Source organism: Brienomyrus brachyistius, chromosome 13 (assembly GCF_023856365.1).
Source record: "Brienomyrus brachyistius isolate T26 chromosome 13, BBRACH_0.4, whole genome shotgun sequence".
NCBI lineage: Eukaryota > Metazoa > Chordata > Actinopteri > Osteoglossiformes > Mormyridae > Brienomyrus > Brienomyrus brachyistius.
Genome location: NC_064545.1, coordinates 15,150,410 through 15,169,137, shown reverse-complemented (window position 1 = coordinate 15,169,137; position 18,728 = coordinate 15,150,410). Strand labels below are relative to the sequence as shown.

The 18,728-nt window shown below is 46.5% G+C and overlaps 3 protein-coding genes and 1 long non-coding RNA gene across 69 annotated transcripts; 2 read left to right on the top strand and 2 right to left on the bottom strand.

Annotated features, from left to right (window-relative positions):
* Positions 1-1,276: 1,276 nt before the first annotated feature.
* fbxo31 (F-box protein 31) lies at positions 1,277-10,360 on the top strand. Of its 50 annotated transcripts, none has more exons than XR_007381877.1 (12): positions 1,277-1,854; positions 3,104-3,175; positions 3,592-3,678; positions 4,872-4,948; positions 5,207-5,374; positions 6,039-6,113; positions 6,380-6,489; positions 6,719-6,872; positions 6,952-7,283; positions 7,378-7,838; positions 7,995-8,033; positions 8,499-10,360. XR_007381877.1 is itself a non-coding variant. In XM_048972517.1 (10 exons), the coding sequence occupies exons 1-10, from the start codon at positions 1,422-1,424 to the stop codon at positions 7,598-7,600; spliced, it is 1,731 nt and encodes a 576-aa protein (XP_048828474.1). In that variant the 5' UTR covers positions 1,277-1,421; the 3' UTR covers positions 7,601-10,360. The 50 variants fall into 50 exon arrangements, 2 of the variants coding, with proteins under 2 accessions (XP_048828474.1, XP_048828478.1); XR_007381865.1 differs by having other exon boundaries at positions 8,307-10,360; XR_007381856.1 differs by having other exon boundaries at positions 8,268-10,360.
* On the top strand, positions 7,634-10,360 carry LOC125706062 (uncharacterized). 17 transcript variants are annotated; one of them, XM_048972540.1, is made up of 3 exons: positions 7,634-8,097; positions 8,293-8,370; positions 8,524-10,360. In XM_048972540.1, exons 1-3 carry the CDS (start codon positions 7,634-7,636, stop codon positions 8,930-8,932), a joined length of 951 nt encoding a protein of 316 aa, XP_048828497.1. In that variant the 3' UTR covers positions 8,933-10,360. The 17 variants fall into 17 exon arrangements, with proteins under 17 accessions (XP_048828497.1, XP_048828498.1, XP_048828489.1 ...); XM_048972541.1 differs by having other exon boundaries at positions 7,634-8,253; positions 8,719-10,360; XM_048972532.1 differs by having other exon boundaries at positions 7,634-8,253.
* Positions 10,361-10,502: 142 nt separating this feature from the next.
* On the bottom strand, positions 10,503-16,376 carry ces2b (carboxylesterase 2b). Its single transcript, XM_048972522.1, has 13 exons — positions 16,149-16,376; positions 15,353-15,542; positions 15,127-15,265; positions 14,847-14,980; positions 14,336-14,489; positions 13,544-13,648; positions 13,234-13,335; positions 12,966-13,109; positions 12,806-12,883; positions 12,493-12,640; positions 12,118-12,267; positions 11,910-11,982; positions 10,503-10,787 (listed from the first exon to the last, which is right to left on the bottom strand). Exons 1-13 carry the CDS (start codon positions 16,225-16,227, stop codon positions 10,604-10,606), a joined length of 1,680 nt encoding a protein of 559 aa, XP_048828479.1. The 5' UTR covers positions 16,228-16,376; the 3' UTR covers positions 10,503-10,603.
* Positions 16,377-18,272: 1,896 nt separating this feature from the next.
* LOC125706303 (uncharacterized) lies at positions 18,273-18,674 on the bottom strand. Its single transcript, XR_007381973.1, has 2 exons — positions 18,557-18,674; positions 18,273-18,423 (listed from the first exon to the last, which is right to left on the bottom strand). It is a non-coding gene; the product is annotated as an uncharacterized LOC125706303 (long non-coding RNA).
* Between the last annotated feature and the right edge of the window lie 54 nt (positions 18,675-18,728).

The following is an 18,728-nucleotide window of genomic DNA, read 5'->3' as shown; positions in this document are numbered from 1 at the left end:
ATGGGGGGCCAGCCCATCGCAGGGCACACTCACACACCATTCACTCTCACACGCACACCTATGGGCAATTCAGCAACTCCAATTAGCCTCAGCATGTTTTTGGACTGTGTGGAGAAACCGGAGTACCCGGAAGAAACCCCACGACGACATGGGGAGAACATGCAAACTCCGCACACATGTGACACAGGCGGAGACTGGAACCCGGGTCCCAGTGGTGTGAGGGAACAGTGCTAACTCTCTCTATTAATAGTGTATATACTCTGCAGTCTTTGCATAAAATTTGGAGATTAAGGTTGATTAATAATTCAACAAATGTATTTTGGCATCTTGCATACTTTATATTTCTGTAACATTGCTGACTTTTATAATCCAACTTTTGAGGCTCAAGTGTCACACACACACACGCATGCACACACACGCACGGACACATGCATGCACACACAAGAATGCACGTACAATTATACCGTTTACTTTTTTGGTGTTGATTACATTTCTGTACCATTTGTTGACATTTTATTAATTTTCTCTTAATAACACTTATTTATATTTACATATATGCAATACAATATACTGACGCAATACATTCTCCATATTAAAATAAAAACATCAAAAACACTGAGACACAGATACCCTCACACAATTTCAGTTTAGTTTTTCAGTGTTCGCAGTTTATTTGTTAAAATGTAAATATTTCTAGTTATAGCTGCATTCTAATATATATATATATATAATATTGTTAACTACTAAACTTGACTTGTTATGTGAGGAAATAAACTAATATTTAAAAAAGAACTGTTAAGGTAACTAATTATTTATTCCAATTCAGCGCTTCAGAGATTCCATCTCGTTCTTTAGCGCGTTGCCATTTATGTGTATTCATGTAAGCGCAACCGAGACATACACACGTCTGACAACCTATTAGAAAATTCTTGGTTCGACTCCTGGCTAGCTCGAAACCCTTTTTGTTGAAAATAATTTCTTTCATGCACAGTAAAAAATTAATTGCCCTACCACTGCAAGTAAAAGTTTCATTAATACAAACCATTATGTTTCATCAAGAGGATTATTTTTTTAATCGGCAGTGCACGACGGCAGTCAGAATGTTAGGTTATCTGTTTTCGTGTCTTTGGACGTGACCCCCTGGTACATTTTAACTGCATTAATTGCATAAGACATTATTAAGAATCCCGTGCCGGCGGGATTAGTCATCATCCCCCGGTTGTTACGCATTCAGAGAAGCGGACAGTGACGTCAGCTAGACCGCTCCCCGTGAGCACCTCCCTGTATGACCTGACGTACGCGGATAACGGCTGCGCCTCGGGTCTACACCCGGGCACGGAAAGGGCAAGAGCTATAATCGGGGCTGTAGTCGTACTTAAAGCGGTTGCAATGATGTAATATTGCCCCTTTGATGACTACGGATGGCGGCGTGTGCCAGGCTCTGCGGAGTGGGACAGTCGCGGAGGTGCAGGCGGCGACAGCGGCACAGTCAGCAGGATCAGGACAGCGATTCTGATATGGACGAAGAAGAAGAAGAACGGATCGTGTGCAGTACACAGGCGGAGGCTGCCGCTAGCCCTCCGGACACACGGCTCTCCGCATCGGGGCCTGCTGCTGCTGTAGGTGACTTGGGCACCGTCTTCACCGGTGCGGACGCCGACAGACCCCGCGTTGGTAGCAGCGGCTCCGGCCGGCAGCCTAATTCGCAGTCCTTGGTGGAGCTTCCGCCTGAGCTTCTTGTGGAGATCTTCGGCTTGCTCCCCGGCACGGCGTTGCCCAACTTGGCACTAGTTTGCAAGAAATTCAGACAGATCCTTAATACTGAAACTATCTGGAGACGGCGATGCATGGAAGGTAAGCGATATATCTGACATTACAATCATCGATCACTGTGATTGCCAGGATCAGCACTGTCCGCGCCTCATGGTCATGGTGTTGATTCTAGGGAGCCGTCAGGGTGCAGCACCAAGCCGGCGGGCAGGCTTTCGCAGTGACGCCGGTGACAGCCTGCGCCAACGCGATCTTTCAAATGCTGGAGAGGAATCGTCGGTGCATTTACCAGCATTTTTGTCACTCAGTTAATGGAGATTTCTTTAAATTGATCCTAGATTAAGCTAAACGGATTCGCAACGCCGTATTAAAACGGTTAACTGGAAAATAACATTTAGATAAACCACAACTGGAGTAATTTTCCCTTAAATGCAAAGTTTATCTGTAAAAATGCCCTTTGGCGTATAGGGGGTCATGTAGAAAGGTTCCTTTGGTAACAGTACTGGGGTCAACACATACTGCACAGTCTGAAATGATTCAGAGTATATTCTTTAATGCAGATGACATTATGATGAGATATCACATCAAATGTCTCGCTGTTCGCAGACTGTTCCTGCTGCAACAATTTGAATCAGTTCTCTGACGTTGATAGTGCATTATGCCGATTATAAAATGCAAATATTGTCCTAGGGAGAAAAGTTCGATGTGTGTGTGTGTGGTGGGGGGGCGGCTAGTGGTCTTTAGACGCAAACATGTTCAGATTTTCAGACCGTCATGCTCCTTCCTTGTTAAGTCGAGGCTTCCTGGCTTTCACCGCTTAATTTGCTGCTGCTGAATTAACTGCCAGAGAAGATTCAAAACTGCAAATTTAATAACCAACTTCCAGTTGAAATGAAGGGGGTGTTTAGCTTTGGAAATGTCATATAATAATATATTATTAATTTTGTCCATTGACAATTGCTTGTGAATTTTATTGTCACTGCTGCCTTGTTCATTTAGAGTATAAAGTTGTTAATATATTGTGTTTCTTCAGTGTGCATCATATAAACATATATAAAGATATGCTGTATGAGAGATTGTACGTAGTACAGTTCTGTTTAAAGTAAGATCTTAATAAACAGGGCTAATTGTTTGCCTCATTAAAAATCTTTGGACCGCTTTGACTCAAGCACACTTGGGTAACAGTGCAATTAAAGGTATAACATTTGTGATATGCATTTAATAATTAACCGATAGTAATTAGGATCTGGTCCACAGCCTGATTTTCAGCTTTCCTGGTAAGGGTGTGTCAGAGGCATGTGGAGAAAGATCTCACCTCCTTCCTCTTTCGCAGAATTTGGCTTGAAGGGGGACCCGTGCATGATGGAGCAAGTGGGCGTGTCCAGTTGGGAGCTGTACACTAGACGTGAGTCCCATGTCCACATCGCCCTGCTCAGAGGCGTTATCCTCAGTGCAAACACCTCCTTCTTTGTTCTTTTTACTGTCATCTTAAAGCCCTGCAGTGGATTTCGCCAGCTAAGCCTAAGTTTGATCGTAAGGTTGGGTGTAAAGCGTTCCTTAAATCATACACTGAATCTATTTGCGTTGTGCAACCGATTTCTTTAGTAGTTCGTAATCTCGAACGTAGGTGCAGGTTACGTCCACCGCAGGCTACGATCGAACTTATGCTTAGCTGGTGCAACTCGCTGATGTGTTCCTCACCCCCAGCCCTTACGGCGGGACGATCAGCATTTGCACCCATACATCTGTGTTCTTGGTGCAATACCTGCCCTGCGGTTTGTGGGAGTCCTTCTTTGTTCCTCATGTACTGTACTTGTCCAGGTGTCCAACCGTCAGTGGCATCCAGACGCTATGTTAAAGTGCTTCCCGATTGCGAGCGAGCAGACTATCGGAAATTATACTCGCGCAGTATGTACGCACGTGCTTGCAAAGACGGCACCCTCTCGAATTTTTGCAGTATGTGAATGAGACGTTCACTCACCAAGCGCTGCGCTGTAACACACTGAAACTGTATGTTGTGCGCAGGTGTGGCTGTAACATGTTCACTTCACCATTTGTGGCACATATGCATGGCATTAACACGTGCAGTGACAGCTGCACATGCGTACGCGTGGTGTTGAACACACGCAGCACTTGCATATACTCGCATACACTTGCATCTGCAATGTGCGATCCACTCAGAACAGCAGGCTGTGAAGTTGACACCTCAGAGGGAAAAGAGAGAACTAATTTGGATGTTGTACTTTTGCTGCACCGAAGATGATTCAGACGGCTGAGAGCGCTGCATTCTGCTGGTTCCAACCCATTTTCCTGGATTTATTGGTTCAATTAGCAGTTAATTAAATGTTCTATTTATAACTGTGCCTTTCTCCAAATTATTGAGGTAAGAGTATCAGGTTTATTTGGAATGAAAACAGTTGCCTTCAGCAGTGATAACCTTATTTAGAGAAATAATCCAAGGTAATAATCCACTTATAGCGCTATTTGGGCAATTACGGAAACCACTGCTTCTAATGCTCTGCTGTGAAACTGAGGCCCCTGAGCTGCCTAGAGGCACATTGTTATGCCACAGTGGCTGCAGGATCCAATGTGGGTGCGTCTTTATTGCCAGTGCTGCTCCGGATCCCGCTGGTGACTCCCAGGCCGGAAGGCTGTCCTGCCCCTGTTGTCTGCTTAGGAGCCAGCAGGGGGCGTTCAGGGCAGCTCTTGTGTTTCCCATTTTCTTTTATCTCATTGCATTCAGGATGATATTCTGGCCATTAAACTCTGCTCCATTCTCAGCACTCTGGATCATTCAGCCTCCTGCCTGCATCCCATCAACTACGTATCACAGATATCTGTTCTCTGCACCAGCGGGTCCTAAAAATCAGTCCATGGGGGGGGGGGGGTTGATCTGTGTACATGTTAATTATCATACCATTTAAGTCAATTTTAGTTAAAATGACATAAAGAGCTTTATTAAGGAGAGGCGGTTTTTATTTTTGGGGAAAGAATGAAATATGTGATTTATTAATGGAGTAACTGGGAGGACTGGAATGAGCAGAGCTCTCTGAAGATGCTCCTGTGTGTCTCAGGCTGGACTCTGATTGTGTTTATTTCAGTTCTGCACCCGTACAGACACGTCCTGGGCCTTTGGCAGCCAGACATCGGCCCCTATGGGGGGCTTCTCAACGTGGTGGTACGTAGCTGCACTCTCGCCTTTCACTCCCACATGCGCGCACGACAACCCCAGCCCAGCACCCACAGAACGTCCTGGCACACTTCCATTTGTCCTCATGATGTGCACAATTGATCGTTTCCAATTTACTGTGTCAGAGTCGCTGCGCTCTTCCCTGGAGGGGGGGGTAGAGGGTGAGCTGGCAGATAAAGATGACAAACCAGGAAGGACTAAAAGATGCGAGGCGAGGGAGCTAACTGCAGCCCCCGTTTCTCTCAGGTGGACGGCCTGTTCATCATCGGCTGGATGTACCTGCCCCCGCACGACCCCCGCGTGGAGGACCCCATGCGGCGACGCCCACTCTTCCGCATCCGCATGCTGGGGGAGGACAAGGCGGCCGTAGAGTGCATGTATGGACACCGAGGCCCTCACAGGGGAGACATACAGGTGAGGGGGCGGTGGAGAGCCCGTGTGAGCCCCTCCGGTATGGGGCCCATCAGAAACATCCGTCAAAGGTGGGGGGCCGAACACATCCTTCGCTCAAAGACCTCGGGATGACATTAAAGCAGCCAGCTGTCCTGCAGTAGCGGCATACCACACCTAAAGAAGGAAGCGTCCAAGATCCAGCACGATGCAGGTGGTTATTCTATGGCAGAAGGCTCCACAGCAGCTAACAGTGCATTCCAACTCAGAACATATAAAGCTCTCTGCATACCATCGTTTTGACTGATGTCGTAAAAGGAGGGTCCTCAATGTACCACTAGAGGGAGCTAGTGTACCAGCAGTATGCATACCATAGTTTGAGAATTACTGTTCTAGGGGGGTTGTTGAATATCCTTACAAATGAGTAAGACTTGTATTGTTACCACATTTCCTCAACCCCCATTTCTGCTACCTTGACCCCAGTGTTGAAGACCGTATGCCGAAATGGCCACTTTTTTTTCTTGGGACACCAGCAAATGAAACGTGAGGCATCCAAGGATAGATTGGCCAAGGATAGACATGGATAGATTGGCATCTAGTCCTTGGACTTTAAGCAAAGGATGCTGGGAAGCTCTGGTGTTTGCAGTTCGCTGCCAGTGAGGCTGACTGTGACATTCCCTCCCTGCAGACAGTGAAGAAGGATGAGTTCTCCACCAAGTGCAACCAGACAGACCATCATCGCATGCCGGGGGGGCGCCAGGAGGTACGAACGAGTGTGGCCCCCCGTCAGACTGAAGCGCTCACTGGTTACTGGGTGTGCTGACCCACAGCCGGGTTCCTAACTTTTGTTTTGTTTCAGTTCTGTTTGGGAACCAGAACTTGAAGTTGGCAAAGGTGGCAGTCAGTTAGAAACTTTGCAAAAATACTAGACATGAATGCAGTGAGAGAGTTTGCATGTAACCTGCAGTGTGTGAATTTCCCTGTTGATCTGAATAGCTGTATATGTCTGTATGTCTTTACTGCGTTTAGGAGTTTCGCACTTGGCTGGAGGAGGAGTGGGGGCGGACACTGGAGGACATCTTCCATGAGCACATGCAGGAGCTCATCCTCATGAAGTTCATCTACACCAGCCAATACGAGTAGGTTTACGGCATTACATCACTGGCGGCGGCCAATGGCAGTGCCTCTGACTGGGCCCCTCTTTGCACCACATGTTGCATGACTTTCAATTCTTTTGAACCCAGAGTATGAGTTTCACATTTGAAAGTGATTGTTACCAGGCCACTAAATCAAATGCAGCAAAATACCATAAGGTCATCATGTTTTGTGTGGCCGTCTCAGTGCTGGCATCTCCATTCTGTCTGACAGCAACTGCCTAACGTACCGGCGAATCTACCTCCCGCCGCGGCAGCCCAGTGATCTCCTGCAGCCTGGCCTCTTCAAGGGCACCTACGGCAGCCACGGCCTGGAGATTGTCATGCTCAGCTTCCACGGCCCATGGGCCCGGGGAACCAAGCTCACTGTGAGTGTCGTCGTTCCATGACAGATGCCTGCCTTTCAGCGGGGGGTGTTCTCTTCTCATCCCCTGTCACCTCCTTCAGGGTGACCCCAATGTGCCAGCTGGCCAGCTGACGCTAGATGTGGACTTGAGCCGTCCGGTGCACCTTCCCGACCTGGAGTCCCAGTGGAGCATGGATGAACTGTCCCGGCTGGTGTTGGCAGTCCACGAGCAGGTGCTGCATGATTCTCCCTCTGACCCGTCCAGCCTGGATGTGGAACTTGGGGCCGGTGGCAAAGAAGAGCAGATGTCAGGTGCCTCAGCTCAGGGGTCAGAGGTCCCACCGGCCGGCGCGCCCCAAGAACGACAGAACTTCGTGCTGCCGCTTGGAGTCATGGCCCGTAATGAAGTGTACCCTCGAACCTGCAAGATTTGGTGAGCTACACTTTTTCCTCCTGAGTTTATTAATTAACTGATTGCTGATGGGCTGGGATGACCTTATCAACCAGTGGATGCTTCCCTGTTGCAGTTTCTACGGCACAGGCCTGATCGCAGGACATGGCTTTACAAGTCCAGAGCGCACACCCGGCCTGTTCGTCCTGTTTGATGATGATCGCTTCGGCTTCATCTGGCTGGAGCTGAAGTCGTTCAGCCTCTACAGCCGCCTGACGGACAGCCTCCCTTACGCGCAGGCCCCTTCCATGGAACGCTTCGAAGACATGCTGCGCAGCATGCAGTCCTGGACTTCCTGACCTCTGGCTATATCCCTTCACCACATCCAAAGCATGCAGACTCATAGCTCCATGAAAGCATGCAGACCCTCACTCATACCTGTCACCTCCCTTACAATAAGAAGACATCCGCTCATTCATCTCACATGCCAGAGAAAATGCAGACCATTACTCAATACCTGTTACCTCCCTGACAGTTTGAAGACTTCCGCTCATGCATATCACCTCTATAACAACATGCACACCTCAGTGCATACAGGTCTCCTCCATAACATCATGTGGACTTCAGTGCATACAGGTCTCCTCCATAACATCATACAGACCTTGGTGCATACAGGTCTCCTCCATAACATCATGCAGACCTCAGTGCATACAGGTCTCCTCCATAACATCATGCACACCTCAGTGCATACAGGTCTCCTTCATAACATCATGTGGACTTCAGTGCATACAGGTCTCCTCCATAACATCATGTGGACTTCAGTGCATACAGGTCTTCTCCATAACATCATGCAGACCTTGGTTCATGCAGGTCTCCTCCATAACATCATGCAGACCTCAGTGCATACAGGTCTCCTCCATAACATCATGCAGACCTTGGTTCATACAGGTCTCCTCCAAAACATCATGTGGACTTCAGTGCATACAGGTCTCCTCCATAACGTCATGCAGACCTTGGTTCATACAGGTCTCCTCCATAACATCATGCAGACCTCAGTGCATACAGGTCTCCTCCATAACATCATGCAGACCTCGGTGCATACAGGTCTCCTCCATAACATCATGCAGACCTCGGTGCATACAGGTCTCCTCCATAACATCATGCAGACCTCGGTGCATACAGGTCTCCTCCATAACATCATGCAGACCTCGGTGCATACAGGTCTCCTCCATAATATGCAGACCTTCGTGCATACAGGTCTCCTCCATAACATCATGCAGACCTCAGTGCATACAGGTCTCCTTCATAACATCATGCAGACCTCGGTCCATACAGGTCTCCTTCATAACATCATGCAGACCTCAGTGCATACAGGTCTCCTTCATAACATCATGCAGACCTCGGTCCATACAGGTCTCCTTCATAACATCATGCAGACCTCAGTGCATACAGGTCTCCTTCATAACATCATGCAGACCTCAGTGCATACAGGTCTCCTTCATAACATCATGCAGACCTCAGTGCATACAGGTCTCCTTCATAACATCATGCAGGCCTCTGCTCATTCAGGTCTCTTTCATTTCCATCATGCAGACCTCTGCTCATACGTTCCCTCTTTGATAGCATATGTACCCACACACGTTTATGTGGTCTGGACTGCTGTCCAAACCACATTACCTCCAAAAGAGTAAAAATGTCCAGCAAGATTCTTTTATTGCTTCCCTGCAAGTATTTTAACAGTAAATTGCCAAAATCCCGGCAAAGAATTCAATGGCATGTACCTCAAATTTTTAACCAAGATGTATAATTTGACCGTACTCCAGGAGTGATAAGCTGATATTATAATGCTATAACTATATCACTTATACCAGTCTGCAAGTGCAGAATTTCTAATGTGCACCCATAAACCAATGGATCTGATGCGACTGTGAGCAAATGAAGAGATGAGGTGGTCTGCAAATGGCCATGTGCCCCCATGATTTTACTAACAACATCAGTAACCGACGAGAGGGTGCCTGTTAAAATTGGATCGACGGATAAACAGGCTTCCTTTCCGACTTCCTTCTCAGAATTTTTTTATCCTCTTCTTGGGATTGACTTTTAATTTACCGTTGCCATTTTTTGCGACCCCCTTTGTTCTGAAAGCCTTACATGCAGCTGTGCTCCATCAGGCCAGGCGGAAGTGAACTCTCTGCTAAAGCAGCACTGTTTCTCTGCCAGAGATTGGGATCCTCTGTCCTCAGGTTCAGCATCCTGTGAACTGACCCCCCCTCCTCGTTGCTCCTGTTCGTTGGACGGCCAAAGCTCCTCTCTAGCGGGGCTCTAGGACTCCGCTGTGATCCCCGTGCAAACTGGCTTTATAGAAAGCTTTGTCCTGCCCTGTAGCCAGCATGGAGCTCGGGGCTAGTGAGGTCTGCAGCAGATGCAGTCTGTGGGCTGGTCCTCTTTCTAAGTGCTGGCAGTCTGCTTTCAGCACTCCCTGCATCTACCCCGGACACTGCATCACATCCCCGTTAGACAGAAGCACCGAATTACAGTGTTAATGACAGTGTTAATGAGCGCAACATGGGACAAATCGGGCCTGCAGTGGAACACTAGCAATGTGCCGATTGTGCTTTTTAGGGGGGTAAAAACGCCAGCGGGGCAAATGAAGCTTATTTACTGACTTATTAGGCGAGGTGTGTGTGGTGATGCGTAGCTCATGTGGTCAGGCCTCTGCTTTTTAGTTCTTCCGTCTCTAAGTGCACTTTTTACGTGGGGCACTGAATGTCTCATCAGAATAACTCAATTTAATGGATTAACCTTTTGTATTTCGTCAAATTAAGCATGCAAATGCTTAACATTTAACATTTACAAAACAAGACTTGGCATGAAAAGCAAATACAATAAGACGAATATATTGGTCCTAAAAGATTCATGTAACAACATGTGAGCTCCATTTTAATCCGGCTTTGCTCATTATATCTTTATAATCACTGTGCTTTTGCTGGAGGGTCACAAACTCCCACGTCACTCTTTTTCCATCGTGTGTCTTTTTTATTGTTAAACCCCTCCCTCTAGATTTCAGGGACATTAAAGCTTTACTTTTCTGTTCTCAATAAAAAGCAGAAATGCAACAATGTCTTTGTCTGTTTCTGGCTGTGATGTAATGTAAGCAGGTTCTCCGTGCCTCAGAAATGGTCTAGTGTCCGACTGGATTGCCAAGTTTTTTTTAATTTAAGGAGAAACTCCTTTAGTAATTTTTTACAAATACTATGAACATTTTCTTTATCAGGTTTTATTATTTAAATGTATTAGTCTGGAAATGACCCTGAATAGGCCTTGGTGGATACAGTGCTGCCCCCTGCTGCTTGTTAAGAGCCTTACAGCTCGCCATGATCTTTCTGCTCCCACTGAACTCTGATCTTTTCTGGGAGTGTCTTGGTCAGGAACGTGTAGCGGTTTGCTTTGAGGCGTCGTCCAGTCCTGATCTTTAACCCTATTTCCAGGTACTCCTCACTCTGTCCATACTCTGGCCAGGGAACGAGATCATCTCCATTGGGAGACCTAAAGGGCAGATTAAACACACACTGCACTTAACTGAAGTCTTCAGTTAAAGTCAGACCTTTAAGTATGTGACTATTTACAGGGTCTTTTTTCACCATCTGGGGGAGCTGCTCTTTTGTGAAGAGAAAAAAACATGCCTGAGTGACATTTTTGAGGCCATACTGTAGCTTAGTAGCCGAGTGAAAGTGGCGGCTGCCGGGTGAAGGGGACAGTGCAGAAATACGCAGGTCTCTGCTCAGTCTAGGGCAGGCAAGTCCCTGCACCCTTATCTGTGCCATTTAGTTAGGATTTGTAGATAATTATTTCACAATACAAAATAAACAGATCCTGAAAGGCAACTATGTTCATATTTGTTCAGTAAATAACTATGTCCTCTGTCCTGTCTATTAAATTACAGGCTGCTAGAACCAAACACTGGTTCTTTGTTACCCAAACACAATTCTGTTCCAGTTTCTAATGGAAGTCAAATGAGGTAAATTACTCTGCAAATAATCAGTATTTTTCTGGATTACAGTGATACCTGCTGCATGCATTTCTACTTACATAATTTAATCAAAGTAAACAGTACAAAGTAATTTTATAACAAATTTTCAACTATTACATTCCATTATCCGGTTTTAAAAACAGATTCCTACAAATTCTTTAAGCAAAGGACCCTAACCCCGACCGCCGCAGTGGCACTTGGGCACCCGCTGCCCCAGGGCTCTGACCCCAAAACTTAACCCCGACCGCCGCAGTGGCACTTGGGCACCCGCTGCCCCAGGGCTCTGACCCCAAAACTTAACTCCGACCGCCGCAGTGGCACTTGGGCACCCGCTACCCCCTGGGCTCTGACCACAAAACGTAACCCCGAGTGCCGCAGTGACACTTGGACACCGACTGTCCCTAGGCTCTGACCCCAAAACCTGCTCCCACCTGAAATTGTGCCATCATGTGTGCCAGTGTCTCATGTCTCATGCCAAAACTGTCCAGTGTCCCTATAATAATGTATCACTAAATTGTTCTATTCCACTGGAGTGTACATGAGGGATGATGTAAAATTATCAGATTTGGTGAAGTACCCTTTAGAAGTGCTGCTCATTATGGGGTGAGAGCATGATACATACACTGTATGTTCCTTACCCAGTTCGAGCAAAGTTACCAAAGTAGGCCATTACTGCTTTGGATAGCTGCTCCTCCTCCTCAGTTAATGTGCCTGTGTGGGACAATAAAGCAGAGCTGAGTCTATGAACATACTTATCGGTCCCAGACATTTCTAATCAAATATACAGTCAAATATAAATGACTAACATAATCCAGATCACAGCTATTAATTTCCACTTGACCTTACCTGAGAAATGTATGTGCCCCTGACAGAAGGGGGCCCCAAACACGAAGAAGAGGTCGTCTCCATGGTCAGACTTGATGAAGTTCGGCCTCCTGTCCCGGAGCAGGCTGGGAGCGTGCTGGAACTCGTACAAGTAGACAGGCACTCCAGCATCTGGGAGGCCCCAATTTCCTGACAGTTAGCTGCAGTGTCCCCCCCACCTGTTCCCCGCCCCCACAAATACTGAATTGTCTTTGTCTTTATGAAACACTATTGTGGGGTGCCTACTGAACTGATACATCCCATAATATCTGTGAAACACTAGCTTACACAGTCTGCCAAGGTTTTAAATTATGTGAATGATGTCAGTGCCAGTAATCATCCGGTCAAGTGCTTCACCTCTGTGAAAATTGGCCGATTCGATGGCAGGAATGGCAAACATTACATCTCCCATCAGTTCCAGCCAGAGGTCCCGATTGGTACTCCTGTCTTTGGAAGTTCTCAGGTACTCATCAACGATCAGCTCATTCATCCACTGATCTGCACCCTAACCCACACGCAACCACATTTTACTTAATGCAGTTGTGTTAACATGCAGCTGTATTTTAAATGAGACTTTTGTTGATAATTGTTAATCTATTGTTATTTATCCACCAAAAGGAAAATCTAGAAAAAGAAAATATATCAATTAGACCTAACACTGATATTTTACCTCAGGGTACAGGAAAGACAGAAAAGGTAGGATCTGTTCCCGATCCAAGCCCTTCTCCCAGCCTGCAGGACCCAGGTACTGTGGGAAGACAGCATCATTTCGTTCACTTGGAAGAAGCACCAGAATATTTACAAAATACATGTACAGGGGTATGACTCACATTTGCCAGGGTCCAGCCAAACTCCTGGTTGGTTACACCTGTCATGAATGGAACTTTGTGGAACCCCTGCGTCCGGAAGATCTCCTCCACAGGCTTGGGAAGGAACACTCCATCTACGGTTATTCCACAGCTGATCGTTTTAGCCTTTTCAATGTGAAAAAAGAAGCAGGTTATTAAATCATTTACTATACCATCTACCAGTAACCCTTGGGGGGGGGGGGGGGGGGGGGGGGGGGGTGGTGATGTAAGCATGCTCAGTATATCCCACCTGCTCCTGCAGCTTTATGAGGTCCTCTTCAGACTTTTGCATAATGCAGTCTACAATCTGCTTTGGGCTACTGATGTCACAGCCTGACATGTTAGCCAGCAGCTAAAGATCAGGAACAGGGCATTGATGTGAATGGGATGGGGGGATAAAAGATCTACAGCTCAACACTGTAAAGATGATGTCAACACAGAGTCTTCAACAAGACATATCTAATCCAAGCTATCAAAAAGATTCAGCCATCAAATAACAGAAGTATTATAATATTAACCACAGCCATAAAATAAGAGTGATAGAGTGATGTTTGACATACCTGAGCCACGGGGAGGGGGTTGGAATTTAAAAGCATCGTCATTCTTGCAGTTCCGCTTTCAGCGATGACACGGTGGAACAGGCCAGCAGACAGTGGAGACAGCGTCTGTCAGCAGACACAAGCAGGAGCGAGCTGACAGGCAGGAGTGAGCTGACAGGCAAGAGTGAGCTGACAGGCAGGAGTGAGCTGACAGGCAGGAGCGAGCTGACAGGCAGGAGCGAGCTGACAGGCAGGAGCGAGCTGACAGGCAGGAGTGAGCTGACAGGCAGGAGCGAGCTGACAGGCAGGAGTGAGCTGACAGACAGGAGCGAGCTGACAGGCAGGAGTGAGCTGACAGGCAGTAGCGAGCTGACAGGCAGGAGTGAGCTGACAGGCAGGAGCGAGCTGACAGGCAGGAGTGAGCTGACAAGCAGAAGCGAGCTGACAGGCAGGAGTGAGCTGACAGGCAGGAGCGAGCTGACAGGCAGGAGTGAGCTGACAGGCAGAAGCGAGCTGACAGGCAGGAGCGTCACCAAGCCGGATGCTGATTTACCAGGCACACAAAAAAGGGTGGAAGTGGTTGCTTATGTGTGTGTATGTGTGTGTGTGTGTGTGTGTGTGTGTGTCTGTGTTAAGTTGCTATGAATGTTTGCCTGTATATATATGTGTGCCCACCCATCGGTTCCCATATGCTGACAGCACTGTGCCCCAACCTGTGCCCCAACCTGTCACTGTGCTGTTCGCATATGGGCATTTGAACACAGCTTAATTACATGACTGTACACACAAATCGATTGTGCTGGAGATTCCCACCTGCAGGGACACACTAACACCACCCGCTGACTCTCCAAAGATGGTCACAGATTTGGGGTCTCCCCCAAAACTCTGGATATTCTCCTGGACCCACTGCAGTGCAGCCACCTGGTCGAGAAGTCCGATGTTTCCCGGGGCATGTTCATCCCCCGTGCTGTGGGATACAGCTCAGACATTCACATATACCAGGGCGTCTTCCAGCTCCACAGCTCACACATTCACACATACTAGGGCGTCTTCCAACTCCCTTCCAACCACAGCTGGACTTGCCAGGTCCATGGGTGAATGGTGGCCCACCCCCCCGCTCACATTGTATGGTCCCTCATTACCCCCCCCCCCCCCGTTAACAGGGCCGGATTTTAATCCACTCCGGCTTCCAAATCAGGTTTAAAAAACTATAAAAACCAACACATTTAGTGTATTTGCTATTCAAACTGGCTCCAGTGTCAAAGACTGATATTTTGTCCACCAAGGTGTACATTGACATACTTATCTCTGACTTAAAGCCCACCTGAAAAAACCAAGAAGTCCCAGACGATACTGGATGAGCACCACCACCACGTTCTCGTAGGCGGCCAGAGCAGAGCCATCAAACACGGATGCTCCAGCCAACAAAAATCCGCCTCCATGGATCCACACCATGACCTAGTACGGGACGGCACAGCCTTACCAGCCAGGAACTGATGTTATGGAACTATTGCAGGTGATCAATTAAAAACTATTGACATAAAATATAACTGCTCTGTTACAAAGTAAAACGTTTCACTGGTTAGTCAGGTTGATAGACATACTGGTAATTCTGTGCCTTCTGTGGGTTTAACTGGAGTATATATGTTGAGATATAGACAGTCTTCTGAGACTTCTGGAACTTCCATGTCCATTGAAGTATTTTTCAGCAATGAAATGATAAACTCTCTGTCTTGGATACACCTGAAATGCATTTGCAGCATTTAGCAAGGAAAATAAAAAGAGAAAAGGCCAGAATACAAAAGGCACAGAGAGCCGACTGGCGCTCACAGGTATGGCTGTTGGGTGGCATCAAGCTCTCCCTCCCATGCTGCAGGGGGCTGAGGAGGGGCCAGCCGCAAAGACCCCAGTGGTGGTTTAGCAAACGGCACAGCCAGGTAGGTGTGCACCACTCTCTCTGTGCCCTTCACCTTCAGGTATTTACCCTTCAAAGTCCCATATTTGGTGGAAACCACTGGCCCTGCAAGTTAATATTTCACATAGTGAAAGAGCACAAGAGAACATTCAGGCCGGCATTACCAAACGCTACATGAAGGAGACCTGCCTACAGAAATAAACCATCCTTTCCAAAGGGGAAATATGTGCCGGTTTGTCAGTTATTCAAGATTAGAGGATGTACTAAAATGACAATATGAAAGGTTTAATATGACGCGTAGCCTGCCATGATCAATAGGAAAATTATCTATAATCATATCATATTTGCTGAATTTCTCACATGTACGACACGGTCTGTTCGCGACTCACAAAAAGCAGTTAACTATTACAACCTCATTAAGTTATAAAGTAACATAAGAAACCTAAACGAACGTCAAATCAAGGATGAACTGCAGGATATGGGATGCCTGATTTTATGGGGTACAGCTGGTACACTGCAAAAGAAAGAACGGATCAGCAGGGATCCTGCAGAAAAGAGCGAGCGGATCAGCAGGGATCCTGCAGAAAAGAGCGAGCGGATCAGCAGGGATCCTGCAGAAAAGAGCGAGCGGATCAGCAGGGATCCTGCAGAAAAGAGCGAGCAGATCAGCAGGGATCGTCCACATGGGTGCATTTCAAACGTTACTCTCACCATCAGCCTCTACGAAGGATGAGCTCAGAAGTAACAAACACGCTGCTATGCAGATGGAGGAAGAGACTTGCGCTGCCATTCGGTCTGTAAATACAGGAAAACTTCTCTTGTGCACAATGCAAAGTGCTGTAACAGCTCGCTTTCACATAAACCTTGACCCAGATGTGTTGTTGATCATCCCTTTGAGCCACTCCTTCACTCTTTGCCCATGTCCAATGCTAGATACTGAGCCACTCCTTCACTCTTTGTCCATGTTCAATGGTAGATACTGAGCCCCTCCTTCACTCTTTGCTCAGGTTAGGCTGCCGTCCAAGGTAAACCCCATTTTTGTGCCCTATGCACTAGTTCCAGTGCCCTGCAATGGGCCATTCTGGCTGTACCCCAACTCCGCATCCTGTGCTGCCTGGGACAGACTCCAGGCACCCCCTCCCCTGTGACGCTGGTGAGGTTATGCGATACCGGTTGGTTGATGTATGGATAAGGTTTTCCAGGAGTACTCACATATTTGTCGGCTTCTGTCAACCAAATTCTGGCCATGGGTTTCGTAACACTGACTAAAAAGTTTATATTCCCTCAACAATTGCATGATGTATCCTAAAGTTAGGTGATTTGTCCTAGAGTATTGTACAGCACGCAAAGCATGTTCATAGAAAATAAAGATAAAACTAACCTTAATTTGTGGGTAGAAGCAAGATCTATGTGCTATTTTCTAACAACTTCTGATGATTGAAAAACAGCCTACATTGGACTACAGGAGCAAAGTCGTGCAGTGATTAAAACCATGAATGCTGTCATTTGAAGGTTGTTGGCATTCATAGAAGTATCTTATCTGTATCTGAATATCCAGTTGTAAAACTGTAAGCCATACGATAAGCATTAGTTAACAAATGACAAGGTTCTTATTCCAGGATTAGGTAAATGATCTCAATAAGCCTGCTGTTTCAGCAAATGATAAAAAGACAAAAATGTAATTTAACAGCTTATTGGATAATAGCATGAATGCGACTGGTTTGTGTAAAAATGTCATAAACAAAATTTAGTAGATTTATGTATTTATGCATGATTTTAAAATGTAAATGGATATAAACAATCTGAGCAAAATTTCTACAGTTTCATAAACAGTTGACTCTATGAACAATGTCATAACTTTACAAGTTTTTTTAAAAAAGGTTTCTGTTTCTTTGATTTCTCTAGTTGTCTGCCTTCTGCCCGCAGTTGTACAGATAGCATAGACTATTCCTTTCGGTCTTGGCTTTTTAACAGGTAATCCTGTTACACATGTTAATTAGATAGCATGCCTCCATGTATTCAAGATTGCAGCTGCAAGAGGAAGTGACAGACCAGCTCCCCTCCCCCCCCCCCCCCCAACCTCAGGAAAAAATCAAATAGTTAGACATATTAAATGTGGTCTGCAAATTGATCCACCAGCAAGCCTATCCCACCCCCTGCTTGCTTGGCACAGTTTACCCCCAACCCCCTAGATAGTCATTTTGCTGACTCAGTAATTTGAAACTGGAACTGAGCCTGAGAAACGACATCATTTCCTGCGGCAGAAGCACAGCTAGGTTGGAAATGTATTACATGTACAGTGCTATACTATTCCAAAAATATGCTGAGGTTCATTAGTTACCAAATTGCTCGTAGGTGTACAGGTGTGTGTACTCCCTATGATGGGTTGGCGCCCCTTCCTGGGGTGTCCCCTGCCTTACGCCTGTAGGATAGGCTCTGGACGCCCCACGACCCTGAATACGACAAGTGGTTTCAGAAAATGGATGGATAATTTAAATTCTTGGTTGTTCACATATTGTTGCACACTTGTGCATCATATAGTGTCCATGCTGAAAAGACAGTGATCACCAGAGCTGAATCAGGAGAAACAGATACTGGTACACAGGCACAGCATAATGATGGAGCCTGAAATTTTAAATTTGCTTCATGTAAAGCATGGAATTCCCCAACATACCTAATTCTCTATCAAAAAATGAACAAATTCACATGACCTCACTGACCGAGAGGTAATTACTGTTCTCTGGTCTGTGGTTGGTTGCTGCCTCACATTACCTCATTTGCCACAAAGTCAAAACTTTAAAAAGTAATGTACAGACACAACATAACGAGAAAGCATCAAATTCAATATTTATTGAATATTTCTTTAAAACGCTACAGGCCTTCAGTTTTTTTTCACGGCTTTCTCCAATAGACTGTATCGTGATCGATGAACCCACTCTACATAGTGCATCTTCGGCATCACTTGGCCAGCAGGTGTCACCTTCATCTGATGTTTCAAAAACATGGAACCTATTTCGGAATCAGTTGTTTCACTTGTTTCGATCTCTCAAAAGCACCCGTTTTGCCAATACTGCTAGAAAATACTCTGCATGCGAGGGACCAATGTTAATTTATTATACCTGTTCGCTAATGATGACGATCCTCCGGCAAAACCTTCAGCTATTCCCGTCTAACTAAGCTGGACTTATGGGTCAAAAAACAGACCGGAGCCCACTCTGCGGAACATGAGACGTTTCGTCGCGTCGGTGGCGACTCCGAAAAGGCCGAGCCGCTCCATCGGCCTCCCTTCGG